The sequence below is a fragment of the Muscardinus avellanarius genome, assembly GCF_963383645.1.
Source record: "Muscardinus avellanarius genome assembly, chromosome: 3".
In the NCBI taxonomy this organism is placed as follows: Eukaryota; Metazoa; Chordata; class Mammalia; order Rodentia; family Gliridae; genus Muscardinus; species Muscardinus avellanarius.
Genome location: NC_137788.1, coordinates 107168322 through 107196189, shown reverse-complemented (window position 1 = coordinate 107196189; position 27868 = coordinate 107168322). Strand labels below are relative to the sequence as shown.

Below are 27868 nucleotides of genomic sequence, written 5' to 3'. Positions count from 1 at the left end.
TCACTAGTGAAGCTGGGGCTTCTGTGGGGCGAGGCCAGCTGTGCACTGAGAAGCTGCGTGGGCACTGTATATGAATGTGCCACGGCCCAGGCTTGGCTTTTGGAGCACCCTGTGTGAAGCTTTCCAGGCCCTACAGGCTCATCAGACTCCGGGGCACTGACCTGGGCTCAGTGGACCCATTGAAGAGTAGGAGTGATATGGCAAGACTGGGCTAGCTGTGCCATTTACTAACTAGCCTCTCGATTAAACTGTCCTCCCCCCAGCCTCAGTTTCCTCCTCCATAAAAATGAGAATAATGCTCTCCCCATTGAAACTGATTGTGGAGACGTAAGAAGATGTATTATCTGTTATTTGAAACTCGGCAAATAGGAATATAATGATACAATAATATGATGGTAATGATAGCCATGGTTCGAATAGCCTTTTGCTAATTCACTTCTGTAAATATGATTGTCAGTTTGATAGGACAGACCCATTAACCTTGGCTAAAACATATAAGAAGTCAAGGGATCAGAGAGTTATGTAGACAACCTCAACTCTAAATTAGAACAGTCAGTTTAATGATCCATAACCCTGACACCCCGATGCGGCCACCTGACCACAGGGAACCTTCTCAGTTACCCAGACCCTCCTGTCGGTCTCTCAGGACATCCTCTACCCCATTCCCTTCCTCTCTGGCTGTCCTTTTGCTGTGACCAGTGCTCTTCTCTCTGGCTCTTAGCTCTCTGATGGTCGTTTTCTTCACTTTACCTAGGCCACTAACTCTCCTGATCCTATTGTGAATCCGGTCATCACCAATCTCTTGAAGCTCCAGTTCTCTAATCCTGGGAATGTCTTCTCCTTTCCTCTTACTTATAATCTAATATCTGCACCATAACATTTCTTCAACTATATCAGAACTTCCAATCCATGGTTCCCACCGGATTCTTTTCAGTGCCCTCCCTGCTATTTATCTGGGTGAGACTCCCAAGTCCAGATGCTTACAGTGATTCCTCTACAGGCCTTCAAGTCCCTTGCTTTCCTCTCCCTCCATGTATTGGATGTAGAATGACACCCCCCAATAGAAACAAGGTAACAATGTTGGAAACAGACCTTGGTTGCTCAAAAAGGGGGCCCTGGGATGTGGTTTTGGGATTATATGTGGTCCCTGTTTCCCCTGTACACTTTCTCATTCATATTTCTCTCTTCTCTCTCTCTCTCTCTCTCTCTCTCCCTTTCTCTCTTACACACACACACACACACACACACACACACACACACACACACACACACTTTCTGTTACCATGCCCTGAATTTCAGACTCTGTCTTCAAATAGACTGAAACCAAAATCTCCAAAAACTGAGCAAATAAATCTTCCTTCTTCAAAGTTGTGTGGTCATTCTTTTGGAATATATTGATAAAAATGTCAACCAAAACACTCCCAGGATGAACTCAGCAATCCACAAGATAACTGGAGGCATTCACACAATGCAACAGACTGTGTGTGTGTGTGTGTGTGTGTGTGTGTGTGTGTTAATGGGAATTGAACCTAGGAGTGTTCTACCTCTGAGCTACATCCCCAGCCCTATGTTATATATACATATATATATATATATATATATATATATATATATATATATTATTTTAACTTTGAAAGGGTCTCAACAACTTGCTGAGGTCCTCAATAAATGCTGAGACTGGCCTCAAACCTGTGATCCTTCTGTCTGAGTCTCTCAAGTACTGGGATTACAAGCATACCACCACACCTGGCTGACTGATCTTATTTTTAAGGTAACATCCAATATTTCCAAGAAAGCTCAATACTGGCAAAGTTCTGCTACATTTCTTTAACATATCTGCTTCCCCACTCTCCAAGATGACTCTTCCCTTATTTCCCTTATTCAGATCTCCTACCTCCTACCTGTCCAATCTCAGTTGCTGACTTTGCCTCACTTGAAAAATTGAAACATTCTTTCCGTAGCAATAAGACCTTCTTTTTATCGCATCCACAGCTAGCCAGCCATCCTCTCCTTGCAGCTCTTATTAACTGGAAAATTGCTACCAATGTTTAGTCATTGACACATTTCCTCAATTTCATCCCAACCGTCCACCTCAAGATATTCCCTTCTCACATCTTCAGTGTCCCCTCTGCCCTGGATCCTTCCATCAGTCCTCAAATATGTCTCCTTTGTGTGACTTTATACACATACATTGCACACGTACCTGACCTCACACTCCTTCCTGTCCACTCATCTAAATGACTCAGAGCTCTACTTCCCCTTCACAACCAACTTCTCAGGTCCCCCTATAAATGGTCTGCTTGCCATGAATTCCTCCCTTTTTACTACCTCCACACCCTACCATAACCTCTTATTACTGTCACCCACCACTGCTGACATTTGGTTTGTCGCCCTTCAGTTCTCTGGCTTCACACTATATATATTTTTCCTACCTTTTAGCGACTTCTTTTTTTTCTTCTTCTGGCATTTTCTCCTATACCAATCAATAAGTGTTAATCTCGTGGTGTGACCCCGGGCTCAGCTCTAGTATTTCTCAAGACCTGTCACCCGAGGTGACTCACCACTCTCCATCCAGTTAATTACTGCCTGCGTGTTGCCCACACTTGAATTTGTAACTCCAGCCACATATCTCTTTGGAGAAGAGACTGTATATTCAGCTGTTCCTCGACGTCACAAGGTCATCTCACAGGTAACATGATCCCTCTTCATAGTCAGCCCACCTTAAAAAGAAACCATTTCTCGTCCGATCTTTTCTAGCTCTGTAAGTGGCATGATCAAGCACCCAGTTGCTCAAACCAAACTCCAGGGCATGGACTTGGATGTGCCTCTGGGTTCGTAGCTCTTCTCTAACCCTTCAACTCCTGCAGTTTCAGCATCCAAGCAGATCTCGAGTCCATCTTCTGCCCTCCACTCTGACAACACCTTAACAGGAGCCAGTATTGGGCTTTTCTGGACTATTACTAGAGTTTTATTTTGGGTCTTCTGGTTTCTAGTCTTGCAAATTCAATTCTGCCCCACCTGAAGCCCTTTAAGCCTTCTCTCATTGCATTTTTAATAAAATAGCAGCTTGGCACCCCCACCTTCCAAACTCTGGGTGACCTGGCCCATGGTCTCTTTCTCACACTCACTCTGGACTCTCTCCCCTCTGCCCTTCTCTCTCCTTTCAGTTCTTTGAGCATACTCAGCTCCTTTATGCCTGAGGACTTCACACACGTTTCACCTGTTCCCATTTTTCTCTTGAATGATGACTTACGTTTCAGGTCTTGGCTCTAACACTACCTCCTCCAAGAAGACCTTCCTGTGTCAGCTTAGGAGAGAGCGCTCCTCGGTGTTGTTTGTATCACTACAGTTTTATCCTTCATAGCATCCCTTAAAAATGTGTTATCCTTTTACCTATTTATTGTTGTGTCTTCCTATCTTTCTTCTTCCATAGGCTGTGAGCTCACGGGGGCAGAGCCCAGTCCTGTTTTAGAGACCAATTTGCATCTGGTGCAAAGGGAAGTGGCAGTACTCGGCCCTTTCACACTGTCTACCCCACCTGTGCTTTCTTTGCTGCCTCCACCACACCAGAGGCTGGGAGTGACACCTGCAGCCTCTGCTTTTGAGGAAACCTGGGGCCGAAATAGAAGCTCATAAAAGTATTCATTAAACAAATAGATGAGTAATGTGTTCTGGTATCCCATAAATTTCTGAAACTTCTGATCTAACTAATATTATATTATTAAGAGAACCTCATTTGCATCACAAAGGATGGACTTGGATACACATGCCAAGTCTGGCAAGCTTGACTTAGGCGATGCCTTCCTTCCCTTCTAACTATCCTTTTCCCTTCTGTCATGGAGCTGGTTTCCTGAACTTCTTCCCCTGGAATGTATCCTCTTTGTCTTTGCCTCTAGACTTTCTAAGGTATTATTTTACCACTCGCCTATGCTCTGTACACACTTAACTTCTCTGTTTCATAGAAATAATGGAGCCTTCGCATAGCCTGTACCTCTCTCTACCTACAGCTGGGAGTGCACCACAGCCTCCAAAGGTGTTTCCCTCTGCTGCTGAGGACCAGGTGCTGGGGTGGCAGGTTGGGCCACCAGGGGATCCATAGGTGCTAGACACACAGAGAGAGTCTATGGGCACTGGGAACACATCCTCTGGCGCCAGGGCTGAACTGGGGCTTGTGGAGCCTCAAACAGCCAGAAATCATGTAGAGCGGATGGGAGAGACACTCCTCTTCCCTCTGTGTGACATTTGTTAGCAGACTGCCAAAACATCATGTCTTCTACTATTCCTATTCCTAACGTTTTTCAATGTTAATTTTCAAGACCTTAGGGAATTAGACATCAGAGTCCAAGATGTTGGTACAATAGTTGTAATTATTTTTTATTTTTGTTTTTGTCGAGTATGGAAAAATATTAAGATATGTGTATTCAAGATCTTCCGTATGGCCATCTTATGATCTAGTATTGCCATATTATTTTAATAAGCATAACCAATTTGTATTTATGAACACATGAATTAAAAACATAATTACATTATGAAATGTCATACATCGACTTCAGTGATTGGAAAGAAAAAAGATGGTAGGAATATTGGGTCTTTACATGGTACATGATGATCTAGCCAGGCCCCAGAGCCATGAGTAAAGAATTCTTCTCACCAACTAGTGTATTTTGCTGATCCCGCCATTGGCTATGTCTGTACATTTTTAAGTGGGATTATAATAAAAACAGGGTTAGGTACCCAAAAGAATCTCTTACACTTTAAAATGATCAATATATTACTTAAACTATAAAAAGCAATATCAGGGTGATTTTGGTGGTACTGGGGTTTCTGGAAACCCCTCTACTTCCGGGCTACACTCCCAGACCTATTTTTTTTTTATATTTTTATTTGGAAACAGGGTGTCTTAGCCAACGCAGCTGACTTCAAACCTGTGCGATCCTCCTGTCTCCGCCTCCCAAGCGCGGGGATTACAAGCGTGCACCACCACGCCCGGTTCTCAGGGTGATTTTAAGAAAGATAAAACTGTTCTTCCCTTTTCTATTTCTCTGTTTTACTTATAGCTTTTTTTTTAATGATCAACACCAACTCTCTCTCTCTCTCTCTCTCTCTCTCTCTCTCTCTCTCTCTCTCTCTCTCTCTCTGAAACTCAGAGATTCTCCAGTATTCATCTAAAAGATGAACTAACACCTGACACCCCAAAGTACTCAGAACTATCCTCCTGCCCTACCTCTAAACAACTGAAATGGCTTAGTAGGCCAAATTGGGCTTTCCTTTAAGATGAATTCTCTCCGTAAGGGTCTTTGTGCAAACAGTTCCTGGTATCTACTCCTCCAGTCCTCATGCATAGGTGGACCTTATCACAACTTAGATTCAGGCTGGAATCTCCACTAACCTGGCTTGAAAAATTATGTGAAAAAAATAAATAATTAAAAGACTGAGTGATGGCCGGGCGTGGCACATGCTTGTAATCCCCATGCTTGGGAGGCGGAGACAGGAGGATCACACAGGTTTGAAGCCAGCTGCATGCACTGGCTTAGGAGACCCTGTTTCCAAATAAAAATATAAAATAGGCCTGGGAGTGTAGCCCGAAGGTAGAAGGGCTTCCAGGAACCCCAGTACAACAAAAAATAAAGAGAAAGGAAGAAAGAAAGAAAGAGAGAAAGAAAGAAAGAAAGAAAGAAAGAAAGAAAGAAAGAAAGAAAGACTGAGTGATGTAATGAAATAAAGAATAAAGAATTATTTTACCTGACAATAGAAAAGCCATTGTTTGCTCATGGTATGATTTGAGAAAAAGAAAGTACTTTCTCTTCCCAGGTGATAGAAGACAAACTTAAATTAGAAAAGGATAAAGGGAAACCAAAATCCCCCAAGGAGAAGAAGGCCCCAAATGCCAAGGCCCCGAAAGGAAAGGGAAAGGACCAGCCCGAGGCCAGCACCACAGTGAAGAAGACCACGGAGTTGAAACGCAGGGGAGAAGAGGACGAGACCAAGCGCTACATTGGTCAGTGGGCCCGCTGCCAGTGCTGGCTTTGCCCGTCTCCCCCTACCTCCCATGACAAAACGCAAGAAACCCTTCCTAGAATATTATGCTCAACTTTCCCCAGCCTTTTCATTCCTCATAAAACCACAAATCACTCTTCATGCTACTCTAAGAGGAAAATATTTCTATTTGTAGTTTATTTGTGTTTTTAGCAAATATTTATGTACCATGTGTCTCACGAGGCACATTTACATAGTGCAAATGGAAGATGAGATAGTGAGCCGATTGGGCAACTGAGGCACTTGCTATGTTTTGAGGAACATAAAGGATAATCGGAGGTAATTATAAAGCAAAGTAAAAAGGGGTTATTGTCGCCAGTGAAATGCAGTGGTAATAAAATCAGGCCACTTAATTTGAGACCCCTCCAGAGCACAGAAGTTTCTGACTCCAACTTCTCCCATTATCATTTTGTCCTAAAAAGAGCAGCTAGAATTTTCTTTAATTGTAGATTATTGGCATGAAAATGATTGACCAAAGGCAATGACAAGTAATTCATTGCTGCCTTTTCTTGAATCCAAATGAAACCACCTGTTATTATCTGTATCTTATTAATTATTTTAATTAATAGCCTCTTTTAGCAGTTCTAGGTCTACATCATATTTAAATGAGATAGTAGTGAGCTTTCATATTCCTTATTATTTGATTTATAAATTTCTAAATACATTAGATTTAAAAGCAATTATGCAGATTCCATAAGTGGCATCAACACTGATTAGATCAGTAACAGCATAAAAATAATTACCTAAAATATGAGAGGTTGTGGACTTGTTCTACAATTTGCAAATGTACTACAATTGGCTATTATAAAATGTAATATTTTTATGTACCATGCACTGTAAATATTGAAGTTTAGCATTGGTCCTCATCTCCCAGATTATCACATTCTAAGATATGCTAATTATTTAATATTAATAAAATAGTATAACCAGGGTAAAATAGGAGAAAGAAATTTTAGGAAAATTCACAATATGCATTTTTTAAATTTTAATGTAATAAATACATAATTGCTGCATCATCGGTACTCAGTATTCACATCCATTGACATAAGTGCATTATATCCATCGACTTTGGTAGAGATCATGGCCATATTCAATATTTCCCTCTCCTGTAAACACCTCTACCTATAAAATACCACAAAGCTGCAGCTACTTGTAATTCAGGAGTAAAGCCAGATGTTGCTCAAAAGAGATTAGAACCAAAAAAAAAAAGTTAACAGGCTAAACTCTGACAAAACCCAAGCACACATTTTCCATGACCACAGGCCCCATGCATGCTTGTCCTCCTGTTACTCCTTTGTCTCATTTGCGAAAGTGATTTAATATTTTGTAAAATGGCCACAGTCCTCTGGAAGGGCAATAATGAAAAACAGTCAACACTACTGCATTTCAGCCAACTGGACCATTTTTTGGCAAGCCAGAGGGATTATAAATGCATACATAATGTATATGGCCACAGAACTGGCTGAGTGCAACCTGTTCTCTCTCACAATGATGGCTGCTCTTCTTTATGGTATTTTGAACAGATGATGAGCCAGACGATGGTGCCCAGCATTACATTATTGTTGTCGGCTTCAACAATCCTCAGCTATTAGCCATTATGACCGAGCTTGGAATTCCCATAGCCAGCGTGATTAAAATATCTTCAGAGAATTACACACCTCTGCAGACACACCTGGCAGCAGTTAGCCAGCAGCAGGAAGTTTCTCTTCAGCCAGAAGGTATGCAGTCGGCCTCACAACTTACCAAGTCTTTCAATATTAACTGCTTGTCCTTAAAATCCAAATACAATCTGCTGTCCAAAACAGAGTCACATACTACATACACTATTAAATCCTTTCAAGACTTTGATTTGCCATGTATTCTGCTTGTATCAGCCAAGAGTCATAAATTTTGCAAATTAAAATCATACTCTGTGTTTATATCCCTGTGTAGCCACAGAAAACAAACTGCAAGTCAGAAGACTTGGTTATCCAAGCACATTTCTCAGAGACTTTTTTTTTTTTTTTTTGTGGGTCTGGGGATGGAACCCAAAGGCATTTGACCTCCGAGCTATAACCCCTGCCCAATTTTTTATTATTTATTTTGAAACAGGGTCTCACTGAGTTGCGGAGAGCCTCACTAAGTAGCTGAGGCTGTCCACGAACCACGATCCTCCGGTCTCAGCCTCCCAAATGCGGGGATTACAAGCTACCACGCCCGGCTTCTCAGAAACTTTTGATCTGTTACTTTTACCCAATGCATGGGCTAGTTAGATCACTGTTGATAATCAGTTCTTAGAAAAACCACAAGCCACCAAATGAATCTAGCTAGCCCTGGATTCTTGCCCCACTCTGCTACTGAAATATTGTGATAAGTCATAGGTGGTGCTTTATTTTACTGGCCTTTGCCTACAAAGATGTAAGATGAAGTCCCAAACACATTGCCATGCAGGTATCTTGAGCCTTGGGTCTTTGTCTCAGGGAATTGTGCTAGATATACCTCTGCAAGAAAGAAACAAAATCTACTATGCACTTTAAGTGGCTCAATGGGGATTCAGTGTAAGCCTTTGTTTCCAGAAATCCCAGCTCTTCCTGCCATATGTGTTGCTTTTATGTTGTTTATTAATAAGGTTTGCTACTGAGATGTATGGCTACAATGCACTAATTAAAAAAATAATGCTGCCACTGTGCTTTGTAACTTACGCTGCCGCACTCCAATTTCTGTAACACCACATTTTATGAAATTGCTTTCCAGTTAGAAATCACTACCCTTGACAATAGTAATAGCTGCCATTAACTGGGCACATGTATCAGGACCAGGCTCGGCACTGAGGGCCCTAAGGACACTGATTCATGTAGTTTTTGCAAAAACCCTAGGAAATATCTTTATTATTTCCATCTTGCCAAAAAGGACTCTCAGACCAGAGGCAGCTGTCAAGTAAAAGAGTGGAGATTCTAACCCAAGCTACTCCTGACCATTGAGAATATCATTAAAAAATGTATTATTGAAACTGGTGAGAAAATGTTGCATAGTTTTTTTTTCAAGTAGGAAATATGTAATGGACAAAAGTAAATTACTATAAAAATAGGCTTTATAATAAAATAATGAGATCTTAATGATAGAAGCTATTTACTTGTAGATGTACTAAACAAATATTTCAAGCAAACTTTTAAGTGTAACTATATGGAAACATGTCATTATTTTCTAGTCGGAGTGCAAATTCCCAGAGAAGACCGTAGCTATTTTAATGTGACCACAAATTAACAGAAGAATAAGTCATCCACCAAGTCTGGTTTTAGCAATGTAAGAAGAAGATAATTAACTATATTTTAATCAATTATGCAGCAAATACAAATGTGGTCAAAAAATGATTTGGGAAAAAAATTGGTCCTATGCATCCTAGGGGTGATGGAAATCTTGAGCAGATTTAACTGCCAAGATCTTAGCATTTTTCTGGTCCTCAACTATAAAATAAAGGTATAAGATGAGCTCATATTTAATATCAACTTCAGAAGTAAAATCTTATTTCATAATTGTGTGGTTTCTAAAACTTCTAAAAATTAAATTTACTTACATTTTCTGGTATTATACAGACATTTTGCAATGAATATGCATCACTATATCCAGTTAAAGTGGAAAGAGATTGAATTCTCTCATTTTGTAGTTAAATATGTTGCTATTATTAGAGATAGAAGCTGAAAAACTGAAGAAAGAGACTGCCATAAAAGAACTTGAAGTTTTCTGGAAGTACTTGGAACCAATCCTGAATAATGAGAAACCCGAAACAAACCTCTTTGACGTTGCCCGGCTTGAGTACATGGTCAAAGCAGCTGACTTTCCCTCTGACTGGTCAGACAACGAGATGCTGGTAAGTACAGGTGTGAGTGAGAGTGTGCGGCTTTTAGGTGACATGAGTCCAATATGCTGTTCATTCCTTGCATGATATGTACTGAGCAATCACTACAACATTTCGTGCTAGGCTTTTTTGTCTTTGAGTCAGTGATAACACTGCATGCCCAGTGATGGTGACAGTCTGGTTCTGCAGCCTTTAGAGTATGAATTAATAATAAAGAGTAAGATGGGAGGGGTGTATACATCTGTAATCTCAGTACTTGGGAGGTTGAGATGGGTTTGTAGCTTCCAGGCCAGTGCACAGTAACTTAGTGAGATTCCGTTTAAAAAAAAAATTAAAAGGGGGATGGATTTCACTCACCAGTATGAGAGAGAGAGAGAGAGAGAGAGAGAGAGAGAGAGAGAGAGAGAGGATATAACATAGGAAGATAAATAGTAGTCATTCCTTTGTCTAGTGACACATAGCTTTGTTTCATACCTTAACAGTGTTCAAAGCAATAATTAGAACATTAACATACATTACTTGTAAAATAGTAAATTTTATTGAGTTTAATTTTATTACATGCATGCATACATATTATTACACATGTATATGTAAATGCATTTTTTGCAGTACTGGGACTGGAACCCAGGGGGCATTCTACCTTCAAGCGACACCCACCCCAGTCGTATTTTTTTTATATTTTAGTTTGAAACAGGGTCTCACTGAGTTACAAAGGGCCTCACTAAGTAGGTGAGGCTGTTCGCAAACTGCGATCCTCCAGTCTCAGCCTCCCAAATGCTGGGATTACAAGCATGTGCCACCATGCCCGGCTAAGTATTGTTTTCATAAGGTCTTGCTTTTATTGTCAAAATATTATTTTTAAGCTGGGTGTGGTTGTGCACACTTGTATCCTTAGTGCTTGGCAGGCTGAGACAGGAGGATTAAAAGTTCAAAGACAGCTTCTTCAGCAACTTAGTGAGGCTATCAGCAACTTAGTGAGACTCTGTTTCCAAATAAAAAGTAAAATAGGTCTGGATGTGTAACTCAGAGTTAGAATGTCCCTGGGTTCCATCTCCAGTACCAAAAGAAATCTTATTTTTAGTACATTTGGCCAATAAGCTACATCCTAAGAGGATGATTTGAACCTGGCCCAACAACTGGCAGGGATTTCCTCAGAGAATTCACTGTCCTTGGCTATCAAGAAGCTTGCAGACAGACAAGACCAAAACCATGAAACAGAGAAGCAGTGATAGAGGTGCCATATGTCCTAGTGCCAGTCTCAGAAACTTAGAGTCTCGGCGACTTAGCCTGAACCTGTTTCAAAACAAAAAAGTACAGCTTAACAAGACCCTGTTTCAAAATAAACAGGGAAACTAGCTTAGAGGTAGAATGCCCTTAGGTTCAATCCCCAGTACAAAAATAAAAATTATCAGCCAGGCATGGTGGTGCATGCTTATAATCCCAGTACTTGGGAGGCTGAGACAGGAGGATTTCATAGGTTTGAAGCCAACTTTGGCTACTTACTGAGGCTCTTAGCAACTCAGTGAGACCCTGTTTCTAACTAAAGAATTAAAAAATAGGGCTGAGAGTGTAGCTCCTGGTAGAATGCCCCTGGGTTCCATCCCAGTAGTACAAAAAAGTAAATAAATAAATTTTCTTGTGTTAAAAATATGACCAACCTTAGTTGAAATACTAATTATGGCAGAACATTCCTGCTTCGGAAGTAGATTACTGTCCATTGTCCAGTTGGGCCATGAGGACAGCTTGCACCAGTGGAAGTATTCCGCTCTCTAGAGAGCTGGTTGGGCTGTGCCCAGCTGGCAGCGATCTCCTGCCAGTCAATTTGCGAGTCAGCACTGAGCCTCGTAGCCATGTCAGTATTTGGGTGTGAGTCCAACCGCAGTAACACGGACCCTAGAGCCAAGGGGCGCCTCTGCAAGGTATGGCGTAGGACCCACCACCGAGGATGAGGGCCTCAAAAATGGCTCAGTGATAAAGCTGAATCCCCAAAGAAAAGGCCACTGGATTTAGTACTAAAGATGAATGTTCATTTTAAGATTAGAGTCACATAATAAACATAAAAATGGATAAAGCTACTTCAAGTGGAAGCAGAGCAACCGCGTGGCGGTGCACTCTCCTCTCTTTATGTGGATAATGGCCTCATCACCAGATTAGAAGCCGGCCAAAGCATCCTTCCCCTCTGGAAGGAGGAAAGCTTTCACAACCTTGGCTGCAAACAAGCATGCTGTATTTCTGCTGAAGTAAGGTAATGAAAGCTTTACATCAAATAAATGCCCACTGAGATGTGCTAACTGCTCACACAAGACATCTGCAATGCTTCAAGTTAAACCCTGGTTGCTGAAATAATTTGCCAGCCTTTGGTATATCATTTGCTGCTCGATCTTAAAACGAATTAGCTAGGTTAAGCTGAGGGATCATTGGGCAGAAGCTTTACTGCATTTCCTAGAAATATAAACAAAAATGCATTTTTCTGCCGGAATTTAGGCAAGGAATACCAAGTGAAGCCAGATGGACAGGTGTGGTGTGATAGGCAGAGCCGGTGCACTTTGCTGGACTTCTGCCAGGTTATGATTCATTGGCCCCACAAGCAGCTCTCCCATTCCACCTTACCTCTTCAACTCAGACACTGGTTGAGCCTATTTAATCCGTCTTTGCTTCCAAAATTGACAGACACAACAATCATAGTGCTTTCCCACTGCTGGAAATGAAAGCTCCAATTATAAAGGTATCATCTGATCTATAACTTGCTTGCCAGGTCATAAAATGTGGGTAGTAGGGGAGCAATGGCCCATTGGGGTTTCTTAGTGGTTTCCCCTAAAAGTAGCACAGGTGGAAGGAAAAAATGAAGGAAAGAAAGAACTATTGATTGCATGTGCCGGTGGCATACGTGGATGGATGACACAGAGTTATTCCATTCTGCTCCTTGCAGAGCCAGGCAAGAAGTCCTGAAATGCTTGTCTTTGACTAAGAAACCAAGATTACTTAACCTGTTTCAGGAACTGAGATACCAAACATATAGATCACACTGCAGAAACTATGGCTAAGTTATTTTTATTTAGATGAAGCATTACTTAGCTTCTTCCACTACTAGGGCAGACATAAGGCCTCTGAGGTGGGACAGTCTGCCTTGTGGTGGATGAGAATGGTTGATGGATGGAGACCTGGTCACGATAGCTGAAATCCCGAGGCTCAGGGATTCAGAGATTGGCTTTCCTTTAAAAAGTTAAGAAGCCAGCCATGGTGGTGCATGCTTGTAATCCCAATTCTTGGGAGGCTGAGACAGGAGGATTGCAGGTTTGATTACAGCTTCAGCAAGTAGTGAGGCTCTCATCAACCTAGTGAGACCTTGTTTCAAAATAAAAATTTTAAAAATGGCTGGGGTGTCACTTGGAAGTAGAATATCCCTGGGTTCAAACCCTAGTGCCACTAAATAAATAAATAAGTAAATAAATAATAAAATAGTTGAGAAGCTTAGCTGGTAAGGTAGACAGAAACCATGTATCTGTTTCTGAAAGTATGGAACTAACAACCATTACCATTAATTCTCTCACCTGTAGCTGGAATTGGGCACCGATATTTTTGAAAATATTGCCTGCTTGATGTACGACACCCTGGATTGGAAGAGGCAGCACCAGCACTATTTGGAAAGCATGCAGCTTATTAATGTCCCACAAGTGTTTAGTGACAAATATATCTTAGAATCCTTATCGATCTCTGAGGTAGGCACAGGCTCACATGTCTCTAGAAAACTGGATGATTAACTGAACAACTTGGTTTTCATGTTTATAAAGTACATGAAGAAAAATACATAAATACTTCTATGGAGGTAGCACAGCCTTCTAGGATGTAATATGTGAGAGTGGGAACCTGGAAAAGAGCCCCAAGCAGAGCCTTAAAGGGCTGTGTGGTGGGGACTTTATGAACCTACTCTGCAAACGACATCTGCAAAGGTAGGGGTGGAAGCCACACGTCAGCACATGGTGTCTTGAATAACAGCCACAGGGGATATTGGTAAAGTAACCACAGCATTTATGCAGTGCCTATTCTGTGCTCGTATGGTGCAAGGTGCTGGAAAAGCCAAGGGTAACTTTTTTTTTAAAGAGGAGCGTGGTCAGGTAGACGGCAGTTTCAACATAGCATGCTAAATGCCAGGAGGGTGGTCAGCTCAGGCTGCAATAGCAGCAGTGCTAAATGGTGCCTTGCCTGCTTTGAGGAGGTATAGAGTGTAGAGAAGAGTCAGGAAAATACACCAGGATTAGTGATGCGCTGAAGGCTAAGTACGAATTGCCCCAGGGAAAAACTGATGGAGGAAAGGGGCACGTTGTTACTCTCAAGAAAGGAACAAAGATGTGGAGGTTGAAGGAACAAAGTGTTAAGACACAAGCCAGGAGCATGATGGAGTTCGGTGCTCCCAGACTCGTGTGCCAAGTGAGACAGGGGGAGGCATGGATGGCGGACCAGGAATGCCCTCTGGTGCCAAGTTAATGAGTTTGATTGGGTTTTATCCTAAAGGCCATGGAGAACCATTGAAAAATTGTAAGGGGGAGAGAGGTCTGACCCTTAGTCATCCAGAAAAAAAAGGAATGTTTGTGCCATCAAAGGATGGGTGCACCATCTCCCATCGCCCACAGTTGCTCCATGGCTGTGTTAGGAAAAACTGAATGGTGTCCACACCCAGTCCCTTCTCTCCTTCCACACAAAAACCTGAAGTTAGCAAGTGATTTTGTGTTGTGAACATGATTATACCGTCTCAGAATCCTGTTCAGACTCATATCAGATTGGATGAAAGCGCTTCTCAGCTGGACATGTCAGTTGTTTCTTTTTAATTATTATTTTTTTAGGCCTTACATGTTCCTCCAACTCCTGGAAAGAAGAAAGCACAAAGTGAAGAGCCACAGGCTCCACCACCAGGCATGTGCAAAATGTTGCCCGGGGGAAGGGGGCCAGTATCCGGAGCTGGCACTTTAAGGAATAATGGCTGTCCTTGGCATCGCTTTCACCTCCTTCTCCACCTGCAGTTTCTACATTTATTAATGTGTGGTCAGGGTTTAAATTCATGCATGAAATCTTGATGGAAGAAAATGGAAAATACATCTTAATTGGGCAATAATGCTTTCTGTATTATAGTGGCCTTCATCACCACCACGGAAGTAGACATGCGATTTTACAATGACCTGCTGAATCCGATTCCGGAGGAATTCGTTTCTGTCCCCCTTATACTGCACTGCATGCTGGAGCAGGTGGGTGTCACCGCCACCAAGGCTTTTCCCAGATGGCAACTGTAAGCCACTCCGTCTCTGCTTCCATTTTTAACACTACTTTAAAATCGTAATACCTGAAAACATTCTCATTTATAAAGATTAGAAGATTTCATGGACCCGCCATAAAATCTAGTTATACCACTCCTCAGTATCTTCTGAGAATTAGAAGAATTAAATAGGCATTTAAAAGAATTAAATAGGAATTCCCATGGTGATACGTTTATACTCATGTTTATAGCAGCACAATTAACAATAGCTAAGTTTTGGAACCAACCTAGATGTCCATCGACAGATGACTGGGTAAAAAAATGTGCTATATACACATCATAGAATTTTACTCAGCTATAAAGAAGAATAAAAAATATGTCATTTGAAGGAAAATGGATAGAACTGGATAATGGCATACTAAATGAGGTTAGCCAGACTCAGATAATCAAGGGCCACATTTTTCTTTTTACATTTGGAAGCTAGGGAGAAGTAAGAAAAGGGACCTCATGAAAACTAGGAAAAAGATTAGTAAAGTAGTGAAAGGGGACCAGGGGAGGGAGGAGGCAGGGGAAAGGGAGGCAAGAAGAAGAAAACAGACCGAATAATGGCGCATGCATATATGGATGTGGCATTATGAGTCTCACTATCATGTACAATTACAATGCACCAGCAAAAGAAAATTAGAATAGTTCAGATAAAATTAAAGTTTGGCCGGGCGTGGTGGCGCACGCTTGTAATCCCCGCGCTTGGGAGGCGGAGACAGGAGGATCGCGCAGGTTCGAAGCCAGCCATGCTGGCTTAAGAGACCCTGTTTCCAAATAAAAATATAAAATAGGTCTTGATGTGTAGCCTGGAGGTAGAAGGGTTCCATCCCCAGTACCACCAAAAAAAAACAGATTAAAGTTTGCTATTATCATCAGCTTCCATTCTTGTTTTTCCTATGAGCATTTAACATTTCTTGAAGTTCTGATAGAGCATATTCTTAAAACTATCTAGTAGTATTTTAATGGAAACAGAATAGGACAGGGATGTTTTGGTGGAGTGGTGAATGACCTTCAACTATCTGTAAAGTGTAATTTGTACTTACAGATTTAATTCGATTTTTCTGCTCATAAGACTACTGTGTGTTTTTGTGTGTCTGCGTGTGTGTGTGTGTGTGTGTGTGTGTTACTAGAGATTGAACCCACAGACATTCTACCTTCTCTGAGATATACCACCAACCCTATTTGTATTCTTTATTTTGAAACAGGGTCTCACAAATTTGCAAAGGGCCTCACTAAGTAGTTGAGACTGGCTTCAAACCTGCAATCTTTCTGTCTCAGCCTCCCAAGTACTGAGATTACGAACATGTGCCACCATTCCAAGCTTCTTAAAACTAATTTTAATCATGAGTTTTTTATATAAATGTGTCCACTTTATTTGGGTTTTCAATATGATACAAAGCTCTTTATATTATTCACTTAAATGCAGTTTTAAATATCCTTTCTAGCGGGCATGATAGCACATGCTTTTAATCCTGGTGCTTGGGAGGCTGAGACAGAACTATCCCAGGTTTGAGGCCTGCCTCTACTACTTAGTTAGGTCCTCTGCAACCTAGTGAGACTTTGTTTCAAAATAAAGAAGAAGCCGGGCGTGGTGGTGCACGCTTATAATCCCCGCGTTTGGGAGGCGGAGACAGGAGGATCGCTCAGGTTCAAAGCCAGCCTCACTGGCTTAAGAGACCCTGTTTCCAAATAAAAATATAAAAATAGGTCTGGGAGTGTAGCCCGGAGGTAGAAGGGCTTCCAGGAACCCCAGTACCACAAAAAATAAAATAAAATAAAATAAATAATGAAAAATAGAGGTGGGGGTGGGGGTGGAGCTCAGAGGTAGAATGCTCCTGGGTGGTACAAATGACTTTTGAACCTAGTCCACCTGTGTGGAAAAGGACTTTGGTTATTTTGCTCCGTTTTCTTTTTTTTTTTTTTGGTGGTACTGGGGTTCCTGGAAGCCCTTCTACCTCCGGGCTACGCTCCCAGACCTATTTTATATTTTTGAACAGGGTCTCTTACGCCAGCGCGGCCGGCTTCGAACCTGCGCGATCCTCCTGTCTCCGCCTCCCAAGCGCGGGGATTACAAGCGTGCGCCACCACGCCCGGCTGCTCCGTTTTCTTTTTCCTTCTAATATTGCTGATAAGAAATCTGATGCAGGTCTAAAATCTTTTATTTCCTGTTTTTGCAGTCATTAAGACTTTCTCTTTAAAACTGACAGTGCAAGGCTATGTCTATATGTAAGAGTCTATTTTCTGTTTCTATAACAAAAATATTGGAGGTTGGATGACTTTATAAAGAAATTTACTGCACTCACAATCCTGGATGTTGAAAGTCAAAAATATCAGACATGCCCGTTGATCTGCTGGCTCAGTCTCCCTCTCTCTGTCTGTCTCTATCTCTCCTCTTTCACACACACACACACACACACACACACACACACACACACACACACACACAGACACACACACACTTGTCATTTACAGAAGTGTTTCAGCATTATTTGCTGCTGTGATCTTCTTATACCCAAAACACACAGAACTAAAAGGAAGAAAGGTGTATTTGTTTACAGGTCTGGGAATTTCAGCGTCTCTATATAGTCTATATGCCAGCTGTCAAGCAGGAGCCAGGGCTGTAGGTGCTCAGGGCGTGATGGCAGGAAGCAGGGAGAGCTAGGGGAAGGGGAGGGACATGCAGTCCCCAAGGCCACACACCCAGGGACCCAGCTCTGCTGCCTCCAGGGTCTGAGGTCCAAGGGACGTTTCACTTTCAATCCGTAACAAAAGGCCTCTGTTTTCTTGTTCATGCCCATTACTTAATTCTACCTTTAACTTGAACTTCCCCTTCTCTCTCTAGTAATCTTGCTTTCCCTAGATCTGCCTGGTGGACTCATCTTATGATCCAACCTCCCATGGCAGTCACAGTGTGGCACCTGATTTAAAAAAGCTTCACAATAGGCGCAAAGCACTCCCTATGACCTCTTTGTTGCATTTCCTTATCAAAAGTTTGTTTTGAAATGTATTTATTGGCATTATTTCTTGCCTTTTTCCTCTTGGCAGAACATAAGCTCCATGGAAGCAGGAACTTAATTAAGCTCTTATTCGCTGCTGAATGGCTAACACACAATATCCATAGCTAATCTATAGGAGACACTCCATGTATATTTATCAAATTGACCCTCGTTGTGATTGGATGGGTGTTGGAACTTTGGGGTTTTCCTCCTTCTCTTTAAATGTTCTATAATTTTGTCCATTTGGAAATTATAGCTTAATTTCCTACCAATTCTTTATTTAGTGGAGTCTAGTCTATTATTGAAATTTTGTTTTAGCAATAATATTTCTAATTTGTAAATGCTCTTCAAAATTGCCTATTCTTTTCTTTATTCATAAATGTAGTAAATTCTTGTTCTTTGTTCATAAGTGTTTATTTTAAAGTTCTTTTCAGAATCTATCATCTCAGTAACCTGAGAAAATTTTTTAATTTTATTTTTTATGTTTTGGTGGTACTGGGGTTCCTGGAGACCCTTCTACCTCTAGGCTATACTCCCAGACCTGTTTTTATACTTTTAAAAAATTTATTTAGAAACAGGGTCTCTTAAGCCAGCACAGCTGGCTTCGAACCTGCGCGATCCTCCTGTCTCCGCCTCCCAAGTGCGGGGATTACAAGCGTGCGCCACCACGCCTGGCAAATGTTTTCTTTTTATTGACTGCCTTTCATTCTAACCAATCTCACTAATATTTGCCTTTTTTAATTCCATAAGATTTTTGTGAGACCAGACACAACAATTCATTTATTTTGTCATAATTTATTATGTCAATATATTTGTCAAAGCTCAAAACCCATGTAGAGTTTGTAGTATAATTGTGTTTGTCTTAGTCACTCTTGATTTATTCAACTCAAGGCAAACATTTACTGGCCATCTACTACGTTAGGACAGTTGAAGAGCTTGGTGGCTGGCTTAGGAAAGGCATCCAATATATGTGTGTAGAATGAATAAAGACTTCATAGTAAAGGGATGGACAATTAAAGCATAGGAGCACTGAGATGGCCGTTTACAGGACAGGACATTAGAGTTTAACATTTCCTAAAGATGCTAGTTGTGATGAGTGTGGGCCCATGAGATGTGAAGATAGAAAGTGGAAACAGTGACGTTTTTGATAGTCGGGTTCTATAATTTGTGAAAGAAAATTAAGAGTATTTTGTTATCCTAGAGTAGAATAAAAAAGGTCAACAGGTAGTTACTTGGCCTCTCAGGGAACACTCAGAAATGTCTGGAGATTGTTTGTCACAACTGGAGGGGGGCTATTTTCTTCTAATGTGTAGAGGCCAAGGTCACCTCAGAACATCCTACAGTGCCCCAGATGATGCCCGTGGCCAACGACTACCCATCCAAAGTGCCATTAGTGCAGGTCTAGAAGCCTTGTCACAAGACATAAGATCATGAGGGTGATTATAAGACTTAAAGTAAAAAGGAAGAGCTATAAATCGGGCACCCACCTTGATTATATTTCAATGTCTCTCACTTGTTGACCATGTAAAAGTGAACAAGGCATTTAAACTTTTCAGACCTCTCTTTCCCCACAGAAAGGAGACAATTATCATTGCTGGTCTCATTTTCTTACACTTTTCTGTTCTTGAAGAAAGAATGAGGACTTGGCCTAGACCCCAGTTCCTCTACTCAACAGCCTCAAGACCTGCACCAGGCATCTAACTCCACTCACCCTATTTTTCTTTTCCATAAAATGGGAAATAATGTCTACCCAAGATTGCTATGACGCCTAAATGAGGGCATGTGTGAGGTTGCCCTAAATAGCATCTGGCATGTGGAAGGCAGATATCTATGAACACTGTCTTCAGTACTCTAAGAGAAAGAATATTTATTTTAAGTTATTATTTTGATGTTTTCCATAGTGAAGGTGATTGCTTACCATTTGAATTTGTGTTATCTAGTTTAATGATTCCTACTTTACTGCATGGATTATGACTGAACATTTTTTTCTTTTATTGGGGTGTTCACTGATACTTCTCTGGCATTCCCTATGATCACTGGTACTTTAGTGGTAGGAACATCTTGTTATTAAGAACAATGGAAATACATGAGGAACAATAAGAAACTGGCTGTTTTTCTCAATAGGTTGTGGCAACTGAAGAGGATCTTGTGCCCCCCAGTCTGGTGGAACCGTGTCCCAGGGCAGATGGGTTGGACAACAGGATCGCAGCTCACATCGTGTCTATCCTTCCCTCTCTGTGCCTCTCAGAGAGGGAGAAAAAGGTCAGTTGGCATGAGATAACCAAAGAATTTTCATACTTTGCGAAGGAATATGTTCTCTCTTTAAATCCACATTTTTAATTTAAATAGAATCTCCATGACATATTCTTGCCCGAAGAAGAAAGGGAATACAAAGCGGTGCCCACAGGCCCTCTCCTCCTCAACTACCATGATGCTCACGCCCACAAGAAGTACGCACTAAAGGTAACAGTCAGGGCACCCAAGGATCAACGATGTGAGGAAGAGCATTTGTAACACATCCATCGAAGGAATCTCATCTCAGTGAGATAACTCTACCAAGCTAGTAAAATATTACACATGAAATGCGTGCCCCTTTCCTATGCGGCATCTCAGAAAATAGAGATGGGTATCAGTGAAATCATGTCATGTCATCAGAGAAAACGTGTAATGGTCCAATTAATCTTTGAATTGCTTGTGACAACCACTAGTTTACATTACAACCTTAGAGTTATTTGCCTTAAATATCTGCTGGTATAAAAGAAACTAGTGGAGGCCAGAAAAGGCTCTCAGAAGGGAGAGAGGAATATAGATGAGGCTTTGGCAGTCTGTCACTGTGAATGAAAGATCAGTCATTTGGGTGCACCGGGAACTTCTGGCAAAGTGAGAACTAGCTTTTTTGACCTTCAGCAAAATACCAGGTTTGTCTTCCTCAATTACCACTGATTTCCCTTGTTCCCCAACAAGGAGAGTGAAGGTATCAAGTTTAGCCTTCTCCATATGCATAAGGCACTTGACAGCTTACTTTAATGTCTCCTGTCATGTTGCTCTTTTTTTCTTTTTTCCTTTGGTCAGGACCAAAAGAGTTTTGACCCAGTTCAAATTGAGGAGGAGATGCAGTCCAAGCTGCCACTGTGGGAATTCCTTCAGTTCCCTCTGCCCCCACCGTGGAACAGCACTAAACGTCTAGCCACCATTCACGAGCTCATGCACTTCTGTACCAGTGGTGAGTATGCTGCTTTTGTTTGTTTGTTTGTTTGTTTACTTATTGTGGTACTAGAGGCTGAACCTAGGGTCATTCTACCTCCAAGCTACACTCCCAGCCCTTTTACTTTTTTCCTTTTTTGTTTTGAAACAGGGTCCTGCTAGGTTGCTGAGAGTCTTGCTGCATTACCAAGGCTATCCTGGAACCTGCAATCCTCCTGTCTCAAAAATTCATCTTAATTAATGGTCACAGGAGTCTCTTTCAATTGCACTGTTATTTGCAATTGAAATATGATGGCTGAAAGACCTTTCAGAGGCGAAGGTGGGTATTTGGACTATGACTTCCTTACCTGGTGCAAAGAATCAGCTGTGATGACAGCTGTGATACAGAACATGCTGTGATTAAGTGCTCTGGGTTTTGTTTACACTGAACAACCCCCTTCGTTTCTTCCTCCCAGTATAATCCTCCCAGACATCATTGGAGGTGACAAGGGAACTTCATCCCACTTAAGAGGAGTAATGGTTCATATATTTTTTAAATTTTTAAGTAAACAAAGAACAAAGAGGAAGAAACACAGCTTCAATCAGATTCCTACCTCTTAAGTGGGAAATTGGTTTTGCTCCCATTTGACTGATAATAGATATTCATACTATCGTGTGGCTGTAGCTGGTCACATATTAGAGATTTGATATTCGAATCAGAAACTGGCTACTTTCTCACTAATTGAAAGGTTAAATGGTGCCTTGGATCAGAGAAGGAAAACCCAGAGGATAGGAGAGGCTCTTTTGACAGCAGATTTTTCTTCTCAGTAGTTTGATTTATCTGAATTTCTTGTCCATTTCTCCCCGTATTTATTTACTTTCCAAATCCATTTTAGAGTATTTATAAAGTGACACTCTGTCCTTCTACCTCTTTACAAAGTGTTTTTACCAAAATAACCGCGACTAGCAGGGCATGGTGGCGCATGCTTGTAATCCCAGCATTTGGGAGGCTGAGACAGGAGGATCGTGGTTCGAGAACAGCCTCAGCTACTTAATGAGGCCCTTTGCAACTCAGTGAGACCCTGTTTCAAAATAAAGAATAAAAAACAGGCCTGGGGGTGTAGTTTAGAGGTAGAATGTCCCTGGGTTTCATCCCCAGTACTGCAAAAATAATAATAATAATAATAATAATAATAACAACAACAACAACCACGATTCTTTAGTAGCTTTCTTCTTTGTGAAGAAATGTTATATTGAGGAATTTTTCTTCTATCTCTTCCCTTTGTTTCCCTCCATAGTTCTATATTTTATAATTAGAGAAGAGAGAAAGAGGTGTAGAGCATCTGAATTTGGCAGGAATATTCACCATATTGAAGCTAATGGGCACACTTTCTTGGATTGCTATGCATAAAAAGAAAGCGTGATTTAGGAGAAAGCTCTTATCTAATCCCATCCTCAGATGGAATCTGAGAGCAATATTCATATCCAGAAATTGAGTTTCCATGAAGAAAAAGAAATCCTAGAACCATCACATGTTCTAACTGAAAGACCTCAGAGCAAATCTAGTCTACCTCTATTTTCAAACAAAACTGAGATCCAGGCAGGTTAAATCATTTGTTCCAGGATTGTAACAGCAGTGGCAGAGTCAAAACTAAATTCTGGCCAGTTGACCCCAGCAGAACACCCTCCACTGCAGGACTGAGCAGAAGACAGGATGGAAACCATAGCAGAGATGTGAGGGGATCGATCATGTGCGCTTATGAGCTTCTTCTCATGGCACAAATCAGCCCTAGCCCTGGGGATTCTGAGATGAACAGCGCCCCTTGTGAGCTTGCTGCAGAGAGTGCCGGTTGAGAAAGGGCCATGTCATTGCTCTCTGAGGACAGTGGGGAGAGGCGTCATTAAGAATATCTAGAATCACTTCTCATCTCAGAGTTCATTGGGATTTTGTGATAGGCAATCAGTTCCCAAAGCAAATTCTATTTCTCATTTGTGATAATATGCAGCTCCATCTCTGCTTACAAGAAGGCATATTATATTACAGGGACATCTTTCTTAGGTAGGAAAACATTTGATTTTAGAAAAAATTAAAAGCATGTGCATATTCTTCCTTCCCATCTCATTTCTAATCTCAACCAAGTTACCAGATGTTTTGCTTATTCCATTTTCAGTTTTTTAGTAGGTCTTAGTAATATAAGAAGTCAAGACTTTTGGAACACTAGCATACCATCACACTACATGCAGGGCACAGCCTCGTGGGCCAGGGTATGCCATGTCTGTTGTTTACAAAACCACTCCCTGCCTGATGTTTCTGGGAACAGCTGTCCTTTGCTTGTACCCTGCCACACCTCATTTCTCTGCCCTGTGATATGATCCTCTTTCTCTGCAGTTCAGTTCTACCTTCAGCTCAGGATTCTCCTTTCTGCGGCCACTGCTGAAACCTCACAGGTCTGCTGCTTACCTGCCCTACCTCAGACCCTTGGGCCTCCTGCCTGTCCTTCTTTCCCCTTTTTTCTTTCAGCACCTCATACTTCACAGGTTCATAATAAAACTCTTGGGCTGCAGCTGTAGCTCAGTGGTACAGCACCTATCTAGCATGCACAAGGCCGTGGGTTCAGTTCTCATCACCACACACTCCAAAAATAAAAATCTTGACCCCCAAATCTTTTCCTCCATAATACCCCTATTTCACTAAATGGCAACTATTTCCTACTGGAATTTTGGAGTGATCCCCTTTCTTATCCACACCCTGCAATCAATCCAACACAAACTTCATGAGCACATAGGTCAGTATCCATCACCTCTCGTATGGACTGTTTCAACAGCTTGCCACCTGATTCATAGGTTCATAGGTGTTCACCTTTGTATTGTATTTATTTATTTATTTGTTTGTTTCTTTGTTTGTTTATTGGTACCGGGTATCGATCCCAGGGGTATTCTGCCTCTGAGCCACACTCCCAGCCCTATTTTGTTTCTTTTAAGACAGGGTCTGACAAAGTTGCTGAGAGTCTCAATAGTTACTGAAGCTGACCTCAAACCTGTGATCTTTTTGTCTCAGCCTCCCACGTACTGGGAATACCACTATGCCCAGCAAATTTTCACATTTTTATCTATACAACTATAACAGCCCTTCTAAAATATTATTATATACCTTCTTAGCATAAAATCCTGTAGCAGCAATCCATCATTTCACTTAGACTAAAATCCACCCTGTCCACTACACTTGCTTTGTTCTACTGTGCTCCACCTATGCTGAGCTCAGGGTACCTCCTTGAACGTGTCGGTTACACTTCTGCCTCAGGATCTTTGCACCTCCTATTTCTCCTGTTCTAATCACTGTTCTCCCAGACTTCCATAGGGCTTGGTCCTCCATTTCTTTCAGAATTTTGCTTAATTGTTCCAAGGATTTTTCTCTAAATATCTCATATAAAATAGAAGCTCTTCTTCTCCATTATCACTTTTTACCCCCTAAATTGGTTTATTTTCTTGTCATCTCTGATCTACTTTACACATATGTATGGATGTTATTCTATGACAGCAGGGAGATTGCTGCTTTGATCCCAGCTTTCATTATAGTTACTGACATCTAGAAGGGGCTCCAACAATATTTGCAAAAATAATGAATGTCTGGGAAAACTCTCCTTTACTCCTGCTTCAGTCAGTATTCTAACTACCACAATCTAAAATACCTGACAACCACAACTGAGAGGAAGAAAGCTTTATTTGCCCCTGGTTCTGGAGATTTTGTTCAGTCCATGTTAGACTAGCTTCCAAGCAAGAACCGAGACTGCAGGTTCTTGGGGCATAATGATGGGAAGAGAAGCAGGGAGCTTGTGTCAGCGCATGGCAGCAGGGAGAGGAGAGAGAGGGAGAGAGAGGGAAAGAGGAAGAAGAGAAGAGAAGAGAAGAGAAGAGAAGAGAAGAGAAGAGAAGAGAAGAGAAGAGAAGAGAAGAGAAGAGGAGAGGAGAGAGCTGTGCCCCCAGGGGCCCTTTCCCAGGAACTGAGCCCCACTTCCGACATGGCTACCTTGTATACCATAGGAGGTTCCAGGCATTCCAAATCCAAACCCTAACAATTCAGAGAGGCTTTTGCCTCTTCCTTGTCTCTTGAACCCCCTGTTTTGTCAAAAAAAAAAAAAAAAACCTGTGCTGCTTTCTTCATCTCTGTTGGGGAGAAAATGAAGGCAACCCCTGAGTCACTGTTCTGGCACAATTGTTTTTATTTCTCCTCATTGACTTCTATGTTCATGGGTTAGTCCCTACTTCCCAACCCTCTGTCTTGAGATTTTCAAGTGTCAGAATGCAATCTTGCTCGTCTTTGAAATTTAGGCACCTGACTAACCCCAATGCTCACTCGTACAGTAACCAGTGAGTAAATGGACCAAACGCAGGCCATAAAGAATATATCATTGACTAAAGCCAAATGAAAGCTGATCAAGTATGAAGTGCAATCCTGGAAAGTGGCAGTTGACGTAGGTGAGAGGAAAACTCTCCTTTACTCCTGTTTCAGTTAGTATTTTAATTGCCATCATATAAAATAAATTGGAATGAACAGAGAAACCTACTGAATATAATAGTCCAGTTTCGACACAGGTGAATCATTTCCCTGTCTTAAATTAAAATAGCATCAAAAAATACTTTCTTCAAAACTAAGTTGTAAATGCTTTTATCAGTATGGTTAAGTCCCTGAAAAGTCCACGCTTATGGACACCTCGTGTTGACTAAACTGCAAAGCGGTTTGGGAGCATTCCCTTGGTCAGTTGCCACTTGACTGTAGTTTGCTTGTATTTAGGTACCTTTGACAGTGGTTGCAGACTTGTGGGGCCCACTTTAAAGTCAGGTCAACAACCATCTTGGCACAACTCCCTTGTCATGCTAGTGGATAGATCCCTGAACTGCTTCTCTTTTGCCCCCATATCACACACTCAAAAGGGCATCTCTAGAAGCACTGATCCTGCTTTCTTACAGAATCCTTGAGCTGGAATGAAGTAGAACGAGCCTTCAAAGTGTTTACTTTTGAGAGCCTGAAGCTCTCTGAGGTGGACGAAGCTGGGCATCTAGAGCCTTCTGGGATGATGTGTGGCACCAGTGCCGAGAAGTCCCACATACCATGGGACAACCCTGCCAGATTTGCTAAACAGATAAGGCAGCAATACGTCTTGAAGATAAGCACCCAGCAGGCCACACAGAAGACAGGTATACTTCATGGAAGGGATGAGACGGATTCTCAGATTCTGTGACTGTCCACTTGCCTAGTGTTCTATCTAACTGTGCTCTTTACACTGGCTAGGTACTAACAGCAAAGACAAAATACTATTTATGGATCAGAACTGGGCCACATCTGTGAACAGTAATGAGACGCACAGAGATTCTTCATCTCCTTCTCAGCCTGATGCTAGCATAGCGAAGCCTTCCAACTCCAGCGCTGTGAAATCCTCAGACATGGATAATCAAGAGCGGTCAGAGCAGGAAACCAGCATGAGGACTCAGTCCCAAGCAGAGCCTTTGGGTAAGTAAAAATTCTTGTGAAGACTCTATTGTAAAAGGTATACACAAAGAAGGAAGAAAATAATAGGATTCAAAATGTGCCATTTAACTTTAAATGCCTGTTTATATCCGTTAGAAAACTAGTATCTAAGTTATTTGGTTAATTAAGCTTTTGCTGACATTCAGTAAGTTATCATCTTCAATCTCTGTTTTTGAAACATCCTAATGTCTATTAGATTACTAATATTTTAGTAAATTTGGTGCAAAGAATGTAATGGAAACTTTCATCATTAGCATTTCAGTCATCATTACTGTATGAAAAAATTACCTGTGATAACGTAATAAAAAGCTTAGTACAGATTTTGGTACAAAAATCAATGTTCAATGAATATCTTTTCCCTTCTTCTCTCCCTTGCAGGCTCAGGTCATTCATTACTCTAATTATAAAGTATATCATTATTATTATTATTATTATTATTATTATTTATTCTTACCATTATCGTCAATTTAGTATTGGGGGTTGAACCCAGGGGCATTATGTTTCTGATGTGTATCCCCAGACCTTTTTTATTTTTTAATTTTGAAACAGGGTCTCACTAAATTTTGAAGGTCTCACTAACTTGCTGAGATTGGTCTCGAACCTACAATCCTCCTGTCTCAGTCTTCCAAGTACTGTGATTACAGGCATGTGCCACAATACTTGGCTTAGAATACAGCATTACGAATTGTGTATATTAGGAGGTATAGAAGTATAAAAGGATATCTGGCTAAATGTATCCTGAGCTACCATATGCTCAGCTGTCAACCTACCTAACATTTACTCCTTTTATTTCCCTGCTTACGACCTTCAGTAGTTGCTACTGTCTGATAGAACTAACCCCCTGGTCTGTCTTACATGCTTCTCCAGTAGTACCAAATAACTGCTTCCCAAACCCTCTTTCCAACATTTCCCTTTTCCTCACTTGTTCTGTGCTACTTCCTCCAAGTTCCTGGGCTTTTCAATCCCTGAGCCTTTCCACCCACAACACGCTTCACCCA

At 41.4% G+C, this 27868-nt stretch overlaps 1 protein-coding gene across 1 annotated transcript in view; it reads left to right on the top strand.

Annotated features, from left to right (window-relative positions):
• The window catches only part of SPAG17 (sperm associated antigen 17), a gene marked incomplete at both ends in the record, with an annotated part of 222114 nt that overhangs the window by 71546 nt on the left and 122700 nt on the right, over window positions 1-27868 (top strand). Inside the window, 11 exons of the mRNA XM_080691512.1 lie at window positions 5812-5998; window positions 7560-7754; window positions 9702-9883; window positions 13429-13590; window positions 14713-14782; window positions 14999-15111; window positions 20285-20422; window positions 20510-20623; window positions 21233-21383; window positions 26312-26539; window positions 26634-26852. Coding sequence (XP_080547638.1) covers window positions 5812-5998; window positions 7560-7754; window positions 9702-9883; window positions 13429-13590; window positions 14713-14782; window positions 14999-15111; window positions 20285-20422; window positions 20510-20623; window positions 21233-21383; window positions 26312-26539; window positions 26634-26852 — 1759 coding nt within the window. The remainder of the gene's footprint in view (window positions 1-5811; window positions 5999-7559; window positions 7755-9701; window positions 9884-13428; window positions 13591-14712; window positions 14783-14998; window positions 15112-20284; window positions 20423-20509; window positions 20624-21232; window positions 21384-26311; window positions 26540-26633; window positions 26853-27868) is intronic.